Below are 15,747 nucleotides of genomic sequence, written 5' to 3' on the forward strand. Positions count from 1 at the left end.
CCATCATGGTTTCCAAAATATAGTCAGTTGTGTGGAATCAGAAATCAAGTAACAACAAAGCCTAAGCTTGCTGAAAGATAAACATTCTTAATCCTTCAGTGAAACCTGACACAAGTGTAAACCCACTCTATCCCTTCTGTTTCTTTTAATTTTCTCTCTGCCCCAATCTACTTTACAGTAAAATGCCCAATGGCAACGTTAAATTCTTAATAGTTCTGTGTAAAAGATCATTTTCTGCTATTTAAGGGGACTCATGAAATGAATTTGGTTTTGGTCCCAAGTCAGAAAACACTGGAAGCTAGTGTCCGGAACAGAGCTGGGCACAAAGGAGACCACTATCCACAACCCATACCTTCTGAAATTGATGACAAATGACAACTGATAAGCTTTCCTGCTACTCTGGCAACAACAGAGAATAGAAGCGCAGACATCCCATACCGTGTGTATTTTCCATTATTGAGAAAACAACTATTTAAGAAACAGCGTATACTTCCTTATTGAAAAGGAGCTATCCATACTCCTTAAGCCATTTTAACCAAAACCCCAAATCTTTTTGTCCCAAGTTTATTTGTTTACATTACACTTGGAAACAACCTAGAGATGTGGCATGACCTGCCATATGCAGTGGTAAATGAAGGCATCCTCCCTGTCCAGTAATCTGAGACAGGAGTTCTGCACCAGAACAGCTTATTACATAATGAAACGGCGGACGGAGAGGCGGAATAGCCCCAAATCCCAGCCTCTTCAGGCTTCCCAAGAGAACAGTGAACTGGCTCAACATTCTTAATACAAGAACATTAAACTTCAGTTTAGACACGGAAGTTATTTTAATGAGGTTTTATTTAAGTAAACTCATTGCTTGTAGCCTTCTGTTTTGGCAATAGTCGGATGGAAAGCCGTTGTACAAATGCCAAATGCCTCCCAACCCAGCAATAGAATAAAACATGAGTTGCGAAGCCTACACGGCTGATCCTGAGAACCTGTGGAGTGCTTTTATACCAACCGGAATAAACCCATCCCAGCAGAGAAGCCAGGCACTTTGAAACAGATGGACAGCTAAGGAGGAACAGAAACGCCTGCTCCTGGAGCAAGCTTTCCGGGACTCACCCTGCCTCTCCTGACAGAATACAGCTGCTCGACAGTCTAGGAAGAGATGAGATAATCCCCAAAGTGTTTTACTGTGGACAGTCAATTAGAGAGATTCCTCTTCAAGCGAAATTTAGGAGTCTAGTAAAAGTTTGGGTAAAACATATGTCGGCAAGGGCTGGCAATCATTTGTTAGATTATTCCCTTTCTCCCAAAATGTTTATCAATAATGTGAAACCACCGTTAAAGTGACATTTAAGCAAGCACATGGCATTCTTCTAAGGCTTTAAATGACCCACTCCTTTGAAGCCCCAGCTGGGAGTTATACCTGCACTTCTTTCTCTCAGCCATGCAAGGCTGCAGAAGAGCAAAGTTCGCTTCTTAGAACAATCTTAGAAGATGACTGCTAGTGCATTTCTTTCCCATATTAGTTAGAACCTCTCTAGATAAATCTATTCTTCCAAACATGTTCAGACTCACAGCCCAGCTTACTGTATTAGTACAGGGAGGAGGGGAAGCCACGGAAAGGGAGCTGTGCTTTTAAAACTAGAAACTGGATTCTCTTCAACCAATTTAACTTCTGACCTTCTCAGCTGTTGGATCAAGTTGTTGCAGCAGGCATCGAGCCAGACAAGTAAAACATAAGGGCATGCAAGTTGCTCTGCATTCACTCTCTGGCTGTCAAGCTACTTGCAGAAGAAAGGTCCAGCATGTCAGATTGAAGTAACTTTTATTTAAAGATTAAAATCTGCTGCCACTTAGAGTAATGAAAAGTGAAAACTTAAATGGATATTTTTTTTTTTTTTTTTTTTATTCCTATGTCAGAGATAACTAAATGGGGCAGTGGGCTAAAAAAAAAAAAAGTTAGCAGCATCGACTAGTAGAACAAGTCATCGAGTAAGGAAGATCGTGCTGGACTCCTACACTTTCATAACTGCTTTCTAGGTTCAAGCAGTTGCTGTGAATGACTGCATGGTGAGCTGTTAATCTCATTTTTACATGTGTTCTAGAAATCTGGATATAACTTAAATGAAAGTTAAATAGATACAATATTAAAATGTTTTGAAAAAGTTTAATCTTACAGATATAAAATGAAAGAAAGGTATATTTACTGGACCAGAAGGCTTTGAATGAGAACTGTGCTTTATTCCTTTCTGTCACAGACAAGCTGCATGACCAGTGACAAGCCAGGTATGCCTTTTGTGGCAGTAATCTTTCATGCAAAATTGAAATTACCTATTTTCTACAGCAAAAAGTGTTGTACAAAGAGGGACTAGAGTTATCTTATAGAGTAATCATTTGTTTCTTCAGTAAGCTACACAGTCACCCAGCATTCATGTTTTCAGTATGTTCTCTGAATTGAAATCACAGCCCCAGTGAAGTGAGAGCAAAAAATTCCACCTTCTGCAGTGGGTCCCACATTTCACCCTGTGTGTCTGTGTATCTTTGAGTCTCAAGCAGCACTCATACTAATGAAGACATAAAACAAAACAGCAAGTTTATGAAAGGCGCAGAAAATGAAAACTTTATTTTTCTTTTGCCTGAAAAGACACCTCTGCCTCCCCTGACTAAAGTGTCAATGTCTATAAATTTAAGACCAAGTATATTACTCATATAGATTTTATTACAAAGTTTTAGCAAAAACCCTAACGGAACGTAAAAAAGTATACAAAAATTTAACAGTTCTTTAGAAAAAATATTTTAAAAAATAGCGAGAATCATGCTTGTCCCTGAACATAGAGTTCATAGTTTGCCTTTAACACAAATTCGAAGTAAGCATTGTATTTCAAGCTGCCAAGTTCGTTCGCTTGCAGGAAGTCCTTCACCTCTGGTAAATACTCACTTAACTGAACTCCTACAACACAAAACGTTTTATTACAGCACTGATAAAAAAGTACTTTGCATTAGCAGCTAAGATCATTTTTAAGTAAACACTGGTGCCTGCCTCAGAGTTAAATTACTCTTTTGGAGCTGAGAAGATCTAATTCTATTATACATGTCAAGAAATACAATAAAGCTTAAGTAGCCTGTAAAACCGAGATAAAAACAAAATAAAAATTTCCTACCCAAACACAGCTTCTCAGTGAACTTATTAAACCTAAAATCCTTAAACCTAAAATCCAAGTCTTCACATAACATGTCACCAAAATAAATAAATAAATAAGAAAAGAAAGATCAACAGATCAGTCATATAATAAATATTTATATCATCAGTTGCAACACTTCAGTCTGGGGTGTGAAAATCTTACAAAAGGAAAGAAATTGACAGGATTGAACACACAAAACTACGACTGTTCTGAAGAACTTCATTTTTGTATTTTCGACATGCAGCTTTCTCTGTTCTGGAAAAAGTTCATATGCAGTAATATTTAAAACGGATTTTGACTCTAAATTGCTTCTCTCCCCTCCCCAGCTATAACTTCCATGGCGATAACTTCCCATCATCAGCTTTAACTTGGGGGGGGGGCGGGGGGGGGGCTGTGTTCATTTTTTTGTTGTTTTTAGGGAGGGAAAACAAAAAAAAACATTTAAGCTAAAATAGATTAAGATCTTCTGAATGAAAGATAAATAGTTAGTAATCCCTTGTTTTACAGAAGATATGTATTTAACTCCAGAAGACATACTTTACTGTACAGTAAGGAACTGCTAAAAATCTGACAGCTGCCCTACTGAGCAAATTTGAGGGTACTAAGATTATAACCAAGAAATCTGCTCCTCTCTCATCCCCTCAATATTTTATAGAGACGGAATTAGCTCCATGTGATTGTAATTGTCTAGTGGAACATATATGGAAGTTTTTATTACTCAGACTTTATTAATGCTACTTTTATATAGTAGTGTTCATCTTAAGCAGCTTTTGAAACAACCGAACAATTTCAAGAAGTTCAATTATATTTAAGCACACTTTACCTTCTTTCAATAGTTTTTGTAGTATTTTCACAAATATACTATCTTTAGATGCTTCAATTGGATCATCTTTACCATCTGAACTGGACCATCTGCAAGTCAAAGAATAATTTGTTGAAAGAATTGCACAGATGAAATCAAAAGAAAACTAACAAGAAAAAATACGCAGGAAATATGATAAATTACCAAAAGGTGACTAATACGTGTTCACACATAAGTGTAATGTGCTTGGCTACAGCTCAAAGCAAGAGGTTTTTTTCTATCTTGTGTTAATTATTCTTTATTCCAGGAGTAAAACTGCAATAAAATTGCACTACTATAACACAGTCTAGTTAAGATGACAATAGAAATGCTTCCCATCTTCTAAACTGTAAAAGAAAACATTATTTCTTCAATAAAATAAAAAAATGTTATCCATCAAGATAAGAATTACCTATTCTCAGTAATTATATTTTACGATTGAGATGATGCAAGTATAGATATTTTCTGGTAGAATAAAGCAAGAGCAGCAATTTGCTAACATATGTGAAAAAAACTCCCCACAAACAAAAAAGCAAACACCAAGAAAAGGAAGGAGAAAAAAAGGTGTAAAATATAAAGTGCAGGCCTGTAACAGCACACAGAGACACAAGCTGAATACCGTTTGTCTCATTTGTGAAGGTGAAGACTAGTGAATGCAAGTCCCGTCTGTGATAAAAAAATCCCAAACAGATTTTTCTAAGAGAAAGATTATTTTAAAGGACAATTTTTCATCCTTACAGAGCTTTATATGTAGTAGTTTTAAGTCAACATCAACATAACTTCTTTTGTTGTGGTTCTAACCTTTCAGCTGTTAGAATTTCCTGGTTCCATATGTTAAACTGCCAGTTCTCGTATCACTCCCTAAACCAACACGAACCTCCTTGGGCCAACGGGACACGCTTGCAACAGATCTGGACCTGGCTCCCAGAAGCCATTACTGACAAATCCTCTGTACTTCACTGAAACCACAGTTTTACCCTGGATGACACTTAGATGCTTAAACTTCTAGAATTTCATCTTTAACTCTACTGGGAAGAATATGAGAGAAAGAGGGAGGGAACGGGTGGGGGGCTTTAAGGAAACAAATCACTCTTAGGCACAGAGGAGAACAGTGAGCGTGCCAGGAGCACACTCAGCAAGGCTTTCCATTCTACCCAAGAACCTTACCACCATTTGTAGCTGTTAAGCTAGAAACCAGATGCTATCCTTAAAAGTCGGTACTGTAACATGTCAAATGCTTACTTTTGCACGCAGATGAAAGTTAACACTACCTCTTTTGAAATAACGATCAACCACCTTGTAAGCCTTCAAGCCTTGCTGGACTGGAAACTCAACTGGGACATCAAGTTTTCTAAACACCGTTCAGTACAAAGGTCTATTCAAATTGCATCTGGTTAGCTAGTGGAGTCTCCACAATCTTGCCAGCATTATATATGATTTGAATGATTTAAATATTATGTCTAAAACTCTATTCTTGGCCCACGGTAGACAGGACATAAACTAATTATTGGACTGGTGCCATGTAGGAGTTTCTGGATTCTTCTGACTTGAAAATAATAAGAAGGGAAGGAAACTCTTGGAATAGTGTGAACCTGTTTCTGCATATTATTTATGTCATATGTGACAATAACTTAGTCATGCAACTAGGAATTTATTTTCTACAGACCACCGTCCTTTGGAATCTATCCTATGCATAAGTGTGAACGCAAATGCTGCTTATTTTCATTTTAATCACAAATGGCACAGTCCATTTGGAATCTATTCTCTCCTCATCTTTTCTTCCTTAGGTCCTCTTGGAACATGGATGGGAGTTACAAAAGCTGGATAACTTCTGAAAATTAGAAAGGGCAGGGAGGAAATGCCATTTGAGTTATTTAACCTAGGATAGAACAGTAGCACTGCTTGATGAGACGATTCTTCTGACCAACTGAATTCAGCCTGTATTTGGTGTTGAACATCCCTAAGAGTGGCTCTCAAGCAGTATTTAAGGCTTTGATCGCTTACAGTCAGGAATGCAGCTTTAACTCAAAAAGGTCATGAACTTGTCAGTGTGGTTCAATGACCAAAAATTAGTGAAATAAAAGTTTGCAGGAGTGACCTCTGCACATGTTGCTCTTCAAAAGCTTCTACCCTGAGATGCTTCAAAGGAAAAAAAAAAAAGTTTCGGCACTGGTCATTCCTTTTACCTTAGCAAAGGGTTCAAGAATGAAAGCTGCATGGCTACACTTCTGTCTCAGGTGCTGAGAATGCATAGTAGGTTGCCAATGAGCTAAGCGAACAAAGTACTACAGGGGTTTTTTTTGTTGAGGTTTCACTTTTTATTTGTAAAGACACATTCAGATCACATACTTTATACTTTACTAACCTTATACTATGAAATTCAATCTTTTCAGTGAGCTAGAGAATAGTATACTAATATGTAATTCTGGAAAAGCTATGTCACAAATACTCCCAGTAATTTATATTTATGTTGGACTTACCCATCTCTTTGGAGAGCCTTACAGAGAATTTTAAGTTTCAGATCATTTACATCCACTTCCTCTTCCTTCAATTCATATAAGGAGAAGAGACAGGTAAGTTAAAATTTTTTTTTTTTTTTTTTTAAAAGAAATAATCACTCCGTCACACAGATTATACCAATGAATTAGATCCTTCAATTACTGAACATTGTTTTTAACACATGCTATTTTAAAAGATGACCTGATCAGACTGTTGAAACACCAAAGACTGTTCACTTCCATTTGAAAACATGGCTCAGACTTTCTACATCACCACACGACCGCTGAAGACCAACTACCTCAATTTAAAAACCGGCATATTTTAAAGCACATGAACAAATACCAATCTGTAAAACAGTGTATTCTAGGCAAGGTTTATTTCAAAATGTGCTAACTGGTGACTGAAGTCAAGGCTCTTTTTTCAGCATGGCCAAGCTAACTGGTATGCATTAGTGTCCACATTAGGATGTATGTTTTATGAATATATTAGTAAATGTCTTCAAAAATACATATTTGTCTTGGAAAGGGCAGTCTCTTCATTGCACAGAAACTTTGAGATAGTTGGTGTGAGAGCCCTTTAAAAAATATGTCAGAAAAAAGACCCTATATTTTTTCCACCTCTCAGTGTCCCAAAGCATCACACCTACTTTAAATTCCCCTCATAAGAGATAACAGAAACCATGAACACTTGAATTTAGAAGCCTGGAAGCAAGAGGATGGGTCTCAACTTTATGCTATGCTATTGCAAGAGAAAAGCAGGGAAAACTAGGGAACAGCTAGTTTTTAGACTCTAAACCACCATCTCTAATTTGTGCTGAATGGTTCTACTCAAGTTGTTAGAGACTCAAATATCTGAGCAAAAAGTAATTTTGAAATCTCATGTTTTTAGAGTGACACTTCTTTTATTTAGATACAAAAAAAAAATATAGTTGTCTCTGTTCATGAATTGTGTTGACAAAGTTTAAGAGGAAAACGAATTTAAAAGAGAGAACCAAATGAGTTCACTCAAGTTTATTTTACTGCAAAATATTATTATTCGGACTATTTATGTTGTAAAAATTAAGGTGGAAGTTAGGGAAAAAAGCATTGAATTTTCTTTTTAAACTAAAGAGAACTAACTCAGAGTAACATGCTACTCTAAGTAGTAATACTCTCCTCAGTACACAAAATATAATATAGTACTAAACACAGGACAAGTAAACATATTCATAAAGCAAAAAAAAAACCTAGTTAATAACAGTAATGTTATTCAAAAGAAAGTTTGGTAAAAGAAATGCTATTAAAACCAATTTAAAATCAATTTACATTTTAAAAACAATGTAATTATAAAGATATTTGTAGTTATCAAACCAAAGTTAGTGAAGACCAACAAAATGGCACAATGGTGTTTACAAAGCAATACTACAGAGAGGATTTTAACTTGAAGCCCTACCCAGACTAACAGGAATTGGGATAATCAGAAAAGAGCTCTCATTTTCAATTGGTAAGGAATACTTCTGCTAAAATAATACAACTTTAGCTTTTCAGCAAAGACTGTTACTAATTTAGGTTTGATGCTCCGCAGAAGTTGATTTATTCATGCTTAATGAAAGTTACTCCTGACAAGATACTAGCTCATAGAATGAGATGCAGCGAGAAAGCAGACAGCAAATCCATGGTTCAATGCTATTTACATATTAAAAAACTGGTGACTATCCCACCTTATCTCATGACAATAGGAGAAACTGCCAATAGGAAAGATACAAGAACTAAACTACTGAAAACAGATGATCTTTGTCCTGTTTGGAGAAAGCCTGTAGGGAAGCAAGGCTCTAAAAAAGAAACCATAGACTATAAATGGGAAGTAAAGATGAGGAGCGTCATTTTTCTTAAATTATCTAAACCACATTTGGCAGTAAGTCTCCAGTGACTTAAAAACAAACTGAAAAAAACCCACATCAGGGGTTATTTTTAATTACCGTACACTAAGCTAATATGTTAACTAACTACAGATGCATCATCCTAGCTTAAATAATAAGTAAAAAAGTAAGTGTCTGGGTTAGAAATCCTTCAAAAACTTTTCCTACCTCATCAATATATTCCAGCAGATCAAGTGCCTTCTTGAAGTCATACTCATTGGCCCTTCTGTTCTCATCACATATGTACATCTATGATATGAGAGATTAACGTAGAAAATTATTTTTAGCCTACAAACTAATGTAACTGATATCATGGACAACTCATTGTGGGAAGACCACCATGTATTTTCCACTTACATGACCTTCTCATGAAAATATGTCTTGATTCAACTGCAAGTATTTTTATAGTAAGGAATATACTTAAGGTTTTAGAGCAGCATTCCACCTACATGACAATGGTCTGTGGACAAATGATATTGGATATAAGGCTGCTAGGTTTCAAATTTAAATGCCATTTAAGGCTGTAACATTCCTGGCCTATTGTAGCCAGAGCTCAGCTCCACAAATAAGATCTCTGAATTATTTCGGTAATTAAGCTCAAAGCAATGCTTAAGCACACGTACTGCCTTTCACCTTTTAGAAACAGATGAGTTTGCTATCAATATTTCATCCCCTCCCGCCTCCCAATTCTAAATTAGTACTTCAAAGGAAAATTAACATTAATGCTCTTTTTATTTACACTTTCCAAGTTTCATTCTCGCATTTCAAGTAGCAAGCATGAACATTTGTTTGACAATAGAGACAATTCAGAAGGAAAACTGTCATGGTGCCAGTGCTTGCCAAGTCATGAGTGACACCTCCTACTCTTCCCTAATCCCACAAATAGCCTCACTTAAAGATACAGGTAATGACTTCAGAATCTGCTATGAGCGTTATTCTAAGAAATTGCGGAGAATGTAAACAAGCACACTATCAGCTTTTGATTTTCCACAAGATTACAGAAAAGTAAGGAGTTGCAAAACTGACAACCAGACAGGACCTGATTTGTCTTAAAATGTATTGTTGTTACTCATTGAATATTTTTTGTATGCATCACTGGATGGTAAAAATATGCTGCCAACAAGGCAGAAACAGTAAGGCTACTGGTTACTGGCTACCACCAGAAAGGGGTGCAGAAAAGGACTCAACACTATTAGTGATCCCAGTACTGGAACAGTTCATGTTTTTGTTTTGGTACGGGTTGGGGTTTTTTTTTTGTTTTTGAAAAAGGAAGAAAAAAGTAGAGAGGCTTTGGGTGCCTCTTTGCAATAGGTGACCAAAAGCCTCTTCCTGCTTCTAGCCCTTTCTTTTTCTAGATAGCAGCATCCTTTCTCCACTAAGGTGGAATTCTTTGGTCCATCTACCTTCCAAGTTCTGCCCTACTGAGAATGTAACAGAAGGTAGAAATTGTCTCAGATTCAAAAACTGGCTTAGACCAGTAAATCAACTTCTAGCACTGATCTGCTTTTTCTCCTAGCAGCACTCTAAAGCACACATTCAAGAGGAAGAAATTTGAATGAAAAGCAGCATTCTGAAGTTTGGTGCTGGTAGAAACTAAGCAAAGATAAACCAATTCATCATATATCAGATCTTTAGGTGCTTAGCAAGTCATATAAGGGATAAAGACAGCTGTGATCTTCTCATTTATTTTATCACACAGAGGCAGAAAACATACTGGAACTTTACCTGTGTAATGAAGAAAACATGAGATACTTACATCAATGAGCTGAGATGCAGACAACACTGGCATATCATTGAGGTTCAACTGTTTTTCTGCCAGTAATTGTTCAGGAAGTGTCTCCTGATGTAACAGAAAGCGTTCCTGTTCTGATATTTCTTGTAGTCATTTAAGGAAATGAATGTTTCATGTTATTATGGCAGAGTAGTAACTGTCAAGTCACAATATTATTCAGGTCTACAAGTGTTTATTATGAAGCATTCTATTAGGACACTCATCTATGTTCCTGAAGCACAGAAATACTTCCACTTCAGTATTACCATCCTGGTGAACTAGTTCTTACTTTCCACTCAGGTTCCCTGCATAATGCAGACTGATAACTCTTCTTTTTTTCTCAAAACCACAAAATGGAGGGATTGGAGGGAGGCTGTTGCACTATGCAGCAAAGTAAGTTGCTTGCAATTTTAGGAGCTACCTTTTGGCTGAAGACCTGTGCCATGGACCTGCTCCATCTCATGAATTATTCCATTTTTGGTTGTTTTATTTTTCAGTATGATCTGCTTCAGGGTTAGAAACTTATTAGGCTGAAACAATCAAAAAGGAATAATTTCAGCCACAGTATGTGAACCCTGCCCTGCCCACCCAGTTCCATTGCATGGTAGAAAGGGGAAAATAATTCTAAGGAGCACTTTATCTGTTTAAATGGATAAGCAAAATGTGGTAGAAGTAATTGTTCTTTCTTTATCAATAGGAAACTGATAAACAAAGAGCATAGTTTTAAAAGCTGTGTCATGTGTCAATACAGAAATGTGTAGCAAAGTCCAGACCAAATTTTGAGAGTACATTAGTCTACTGAAATAAAGCTTTGATTTCCTCATTTTTCTACAGTTTTCCTATTTAAAGATGAGATTCTTCACATCAGCATAGGCTTTTTTTTTTCCACAATGGTGAGAAAAACAAATGGAAAATTTAAGATTTCATGCAACGTTTTACAATTTAAAAGGCAGATAACATATTATTATTACAAACTAAAAATAATTTGTAAAGGCTACTTAGTTATCATAATTATCCCTGGGCTTTTTCAACAGGATTTCTTTTAAGAATTGTACATAACGTACACGGATAAACTCGCAGATAAATATAAGTAAGCTTGAGTAGTAACCTTGAGTAGTATTTCAAAGCTACCCCCTGGTGGCCAGTACCAGCTTAACTATTAGTGTAGAACTGCTTTTTCACAAACTCACAGAACCATGTGCCGCACAAACAGTATTGGGAAAAGGGTATTTTCCAAAGTGATAGGAATGGCAGAGCAGTGGAACCATTGCATTTGGTAAAGAAGCAAAATAGGTATTCCTACTTTACCCGTTAACATCCTTTCAGTTAGAGCATAATGAAACACTGTCACTGTAACCTTTCTAGATACAGAGCAAGATGCTGAGAAAGCACTTCTTGATCACAAATGTATATATTTGCAGGTATATTATTACAATACAGCACAGTTACTGGAGTTCCTTGTACAGCCTAAGAGTCTCAGGACTTGAGAAGAATTCAGAATTGAGAGCCATTCAATAAACAGACTTTATGAAATTAAATCATTTTTACCTTGCACCTGAAATATAAAATGCAGCTTCATGAAAACGCATTCAGTGAGAATGGTTTACAAGTTTCAGCCACTTCAGAACTGTCTATGACATCTCAAAATACTGTGCAGCTTGTTATGTATGCCATTATTTTGCACGTTATTAGAAGAAGTGAAAAGGTACAAACTTCCCATGCTTATAGTCCTAACTCACAGGTGAAAATGAACACTGAGGTTACTGCCCCACACCATCTTCCTTATCGTTCCTGCAATGAGCAAAATCATCTGCCCATTTATCCTTACCACATTAACTTAGAGCCCTCAACCTAATAAATTAACAATCTGCAAAATTAACGTGATTCTAATTCACTAGACTAATGAAGTTATTATTCTTCATTTGCTCTGTTTTTATTTCTTACCTTCTATTTTCTCTTGCAGTATGTCTTCTGAGAAGTCAGATGCCAGTGCAGCCAATTTGCTCAAGCCAAGTAGCGTTTTCTTCTTTGCAAAATATCGGGTCTCCATATTTGCTAAAGTCTGCAACGTTCTGTGAGCCTGAAATTTATAAAGATATTAGAAATCAGTTTTATAAGTTAACATCAGAAGGTTAACAGATAAGGATTTAATCTGAACTGCAGTCTCACAGCTATTTATCGTTTGTAATACTATAACCCTTATTTTTAAAAGTCGTACAACTTGCTCATTACAACTGTGCGTTACACTCTTCAGGAAGAGACACAGATCTTTACTCCAATTATATAAAAAAAAAAATCTTTCCAGTACTAATCAGGAAAAACTATCTTATGATCAAGGAAAAACTGCAACTTTGCATATTATACCTCTGGGATCTTATTCAAGATATTCAAGACAAGGTGGCTTTGCCATAAAAGCCAGGCAAATATGCTTTGACGGAACAGTTGTGCATGCAGTTCGATTTACTTGTTAATTCAGGAATTCGAAAAAACAGAATTGTATGTATAACTGCTGCAGTAACCAAACATATAGGTAAGAATTTGTTTGTCTATCAAAGGAACAGAAAGTTTCTGAGCACTTACTCAGAAATAAACTATCCAGACTGAATTACTTGTATATTTTAGAGTCCTTGCCCCCTCCTTCATAGTGCTTTGCTATAACAGAGAAAATCTCAGTTGACACAAATAGAATATTACAATATTCTCAGGGTGGGGTTTTTTGTTGTTGTTGGTTTTTGTTTTGGTTTGTGTTTTGGTGGTGTTTTTTTTTTTAAGGGGCATACGGTATTATCAACCTATAATTTGCAATAGGGTACATGTTTCCCTGCTCTGCATACTTAATAAATGTGCACATGGACTGAAAGAAGCCATTTTTGTTTAGAAATAGTTGATTTGCTAAAGTGAAATACATTCGTAAGTCTTGCAGAAGGAAGGAAAGACTGACCAGCCAGAAATGGGGCAAGAATAACTGGACAGCCTACAAGGCAACAAAGGATCAAGTTTAAAAACAATGTCACATTAATCTATCCACATGCACATCTGCTATTAAAAAAAACCCCAACACTTTTAAACTATGCAAGTAAGTATTAAAGTAATCAATAACTTTTTTACTTTTGTGATATCTCCAAATTCCTTTGCTTTAAATAGTTTCTCTTGAAATAAAAGTTTCAGTTTTTCCCTCACTGGATAATCTGATAATGTTATTGATATTCACTGTAAACCCCCAATTCCATCAAAGTAGTGATCACATAGCCAAACAAAACTTCCTTGATAAAAATATTAGTCACCACAAGGGATGAAAAGCAGCCCTAATTCCCATTACATGGTGCAGTGGCTTATATGATATACCAGATGGTGCCTGGAGGAAGGTTATTGGTACTCCATTAATAATCAATGTCATCTCTCCCCTAACTCATCTAGATAAGTCGTCTTTTGATGAAGAAGAGTCATAACTAGATTATTTGCCTACTTGAATATGTACTTGACCTGTTTAACATGTGATATTTCAGTTTGGTTGTATTTAAGAAACTCTACCTTTTGCAAATCCTGACTATTGATTTCATGTAACCAGCTCAGATGCTCGTGAGCTTGCAAGAAATTGGCCAGCTGTCCGTGCTGAGCAATAGGCTGAGACAACAGCTTCCCTCGCTTTCCTTTTTCTAGATACCAGCGAAACAGGAAATCTGAAAAGTTCTGAAGATAACAGGAATATGAATACATTTTAAAAGTTACATTTAAATATTTTGTTTGTCTTCTATGGCAAAATGCTTCATAAAATACAATTGGGAAGAACATGGTAAGAACCTGCTTAACAAAACAAGACACACACACAAAAATATAGTGTTGACGAAAAAACTTAAGAGTCCTGATAGAAACAGTGTTTAAAGAATTCATGAGCTACTCTGCAACAGATGCTGATAGACACAGCATCTTTCAATGGAAGTGAAGGAAGTGCCAAATGTAAATTCTTCATGTTAACCCAGAAGAATGGAAACAGATTTTGCATCGGTCACAGTTCTAGTCTTATTTTCTTACTTGTTCCTTTGCCCTCCCTCGGAACTCTGTGCTTACTATTTCCTTTCATATATGTTTACTTCCACTGTCACTGTTTTTGAAACATTCCCTCCTATCTCCAAGTGAATGTACAACCTTAATACTCTCAGTCATTGTTAAAAAACAATGTATTTAAAAAAAAAAAAACCCACAACAAAACTATCCTCAAAAACTTCAATGTGAAATAACTAGTCAGGATTTGTGTTTGAGATTTAATTTAGTCTTTTCAGAGTAATTTACAATAATGCTAAATTTTAATTGCATTAACAATTTAAAAAATAAAGTTTAAAGAGGCCACTGGTCTGATATTCTATCCATTAGACTTGATCTATTCAGCTCTACATTTGCCACAGTAACTTCTTTTCAGAAAGTGTTCCACTTTTCCTTTAAAATAAAGCATGTAAAGAGGAAAGAAAAAAAAAGATAATTTATCCCCTTCTTTGGCAGTGAGTATTTAAGCCTCACTATTAAAAACGTTTACTATAGTTTCTGTCCATTACTGATACTTTTGCTTTTTCTTATTAAAACAGCCTTTCTGTACTCTCTTTATTAGGAAACCTGTAGACTGCAGGATTTCTCTTTCCATAGTTGTTGTGGAAAGCTAAACAAATTGATCTCACCAACTCTCAAATTAGGAAACTTTTGTCCCAGTCCCCCTCACTTCAAGTAGTCTCTACTGCCTTTTCCTTAAGCTTTGCAATTTTTTAGCACACTTCGAAGTTTTTACACCAGATTTTAATTGACATTGGAAAAATTGTCCAACAAGTACCTAGCAGGACAACAAAAAAGACCACAGCAAGACCCCTACCTTCCTACTCTTCTTAACTACTTTTCTGTTTACACATTTAACAATCTCATCTTCTCTTTTGGAAATTATCCTTAAATTTCTATTATATTAGTTTAATAAAACAGCAGTACACTGACTACAGCACCTCAGTAAACAAGTCACAAAATGCTGAAAGCTGTTAAGAGTGAGACAATGTGTTTGAGGCACAAAAAAAGGACCCATGAAAAGCCACTGTCCATACAGCTAGCACCCGTATTTCTGCTGACTTGCTTTGCAGGGTCAGGGTAAAATACTCAGTTGAGTTCTGCACAGTGAATGTTGACTTCAATTTTCCACATTACCCCCGTATGTATATGTAAATACATGCGCATTAAAAAAACCAGGAAAAAAAAGCCCCAAAAGAAATCATAACTTTTGCAACATTTCAGGTGCAAACTTATTATAAAACACTATCTAAAGGAAATAGATAAAAGAGTTACCTGATCTGCAAACTGACTCATGTAACGCTGTAATCTGGCCTGGTTGTCTGTCTGCTCACACATTTGCACCAGGATATCAAAGTCACAGTACTTCTCTGCTAAAGCAGCTGCCATCTGATACTGTCCCAGGGAAACTAAGTAACCAAGAAAAAGACGTTATATCAAACAAGCTCATCTTTGACCGTAAGAGGATGACCGAGGGCAGAGACCAGAAAAACGAAAACAACTTTCAAGTGTTCACATCAAGAAG

General features: G+C 36.1%; 1 protein-coding gene and 1 long non-coding RNA gene across 2 annotated transcripts in view; one reads left to right on the forward strand and one right to left on the reverse strand.

Moving 5' to 3' along the window:
• Positions 1–2,584: 2,584 nt before the first annotated feature.
• The window catches only part of NUP133 (nucleoporin 133), a 37,286-nt gene continuing 24,123 nt past the window's right edge, over positions 2,585–15,747 (reverse strand). The window contains exons 19-26 of the mRNA XM_069800762.1: positions 15,498–15,631; positions 13,713–13,871; positions 12,126–12,261; positions 10,167–10,285; positions 8,579–8,659; positions 6,495–6,559; positions 3,997–4,085; positions 2,585–2,941 (exon numbers count right to left, since the gene is read on the reverse strand). Of these exons, the coding sequence (XP_069656863.1) occupies positions 2,805–2,941; positions 3,997–4,085; positions 6,495–6,559; positions 8,579–8,659; positions 10,167–10,285; positions 12,126–12,261; positions 13,713–13,871; positions 15,498–15,631 (920 nt within the window). The 3' untranslated portion in view covers positions 2,585–2,804. The remainder of the gene's footprint in view (positions 2,942–3,996; positions 4,086–6,494; positions 6,560–8,578; positions 8,660–10,166; positions 10,286–12,125; positions 12,262–13,712; positions 13,872–15,497; positions 15,632–15,747) is intronic.
• On the forward strand, positions 5,996–12,616 carry LOC138688660 (uncharacterized). The gene is made up of 2 exons (XR_011327546.1): positions 5,996–6,587; positions 12,145–12,616. It is a non-coding gene; the product is annotated as an uncharacterized lncRNA (long non-coding RNA).

Source organism: Haliaeetus albicilla, chromosome 13 (assembly GCF_947461875.1).
Source record: "Haliaeetus albicilla chromosome 13, bHalAlb1.1, whole genome shotgun sequence".
NCBI classification, from domain to species: Eukaryota; Metazoa; Chordata; class Aves; order Accipitriformes; family Accipitridae; genus Haliaeetus; species Haliaeetus albicilla.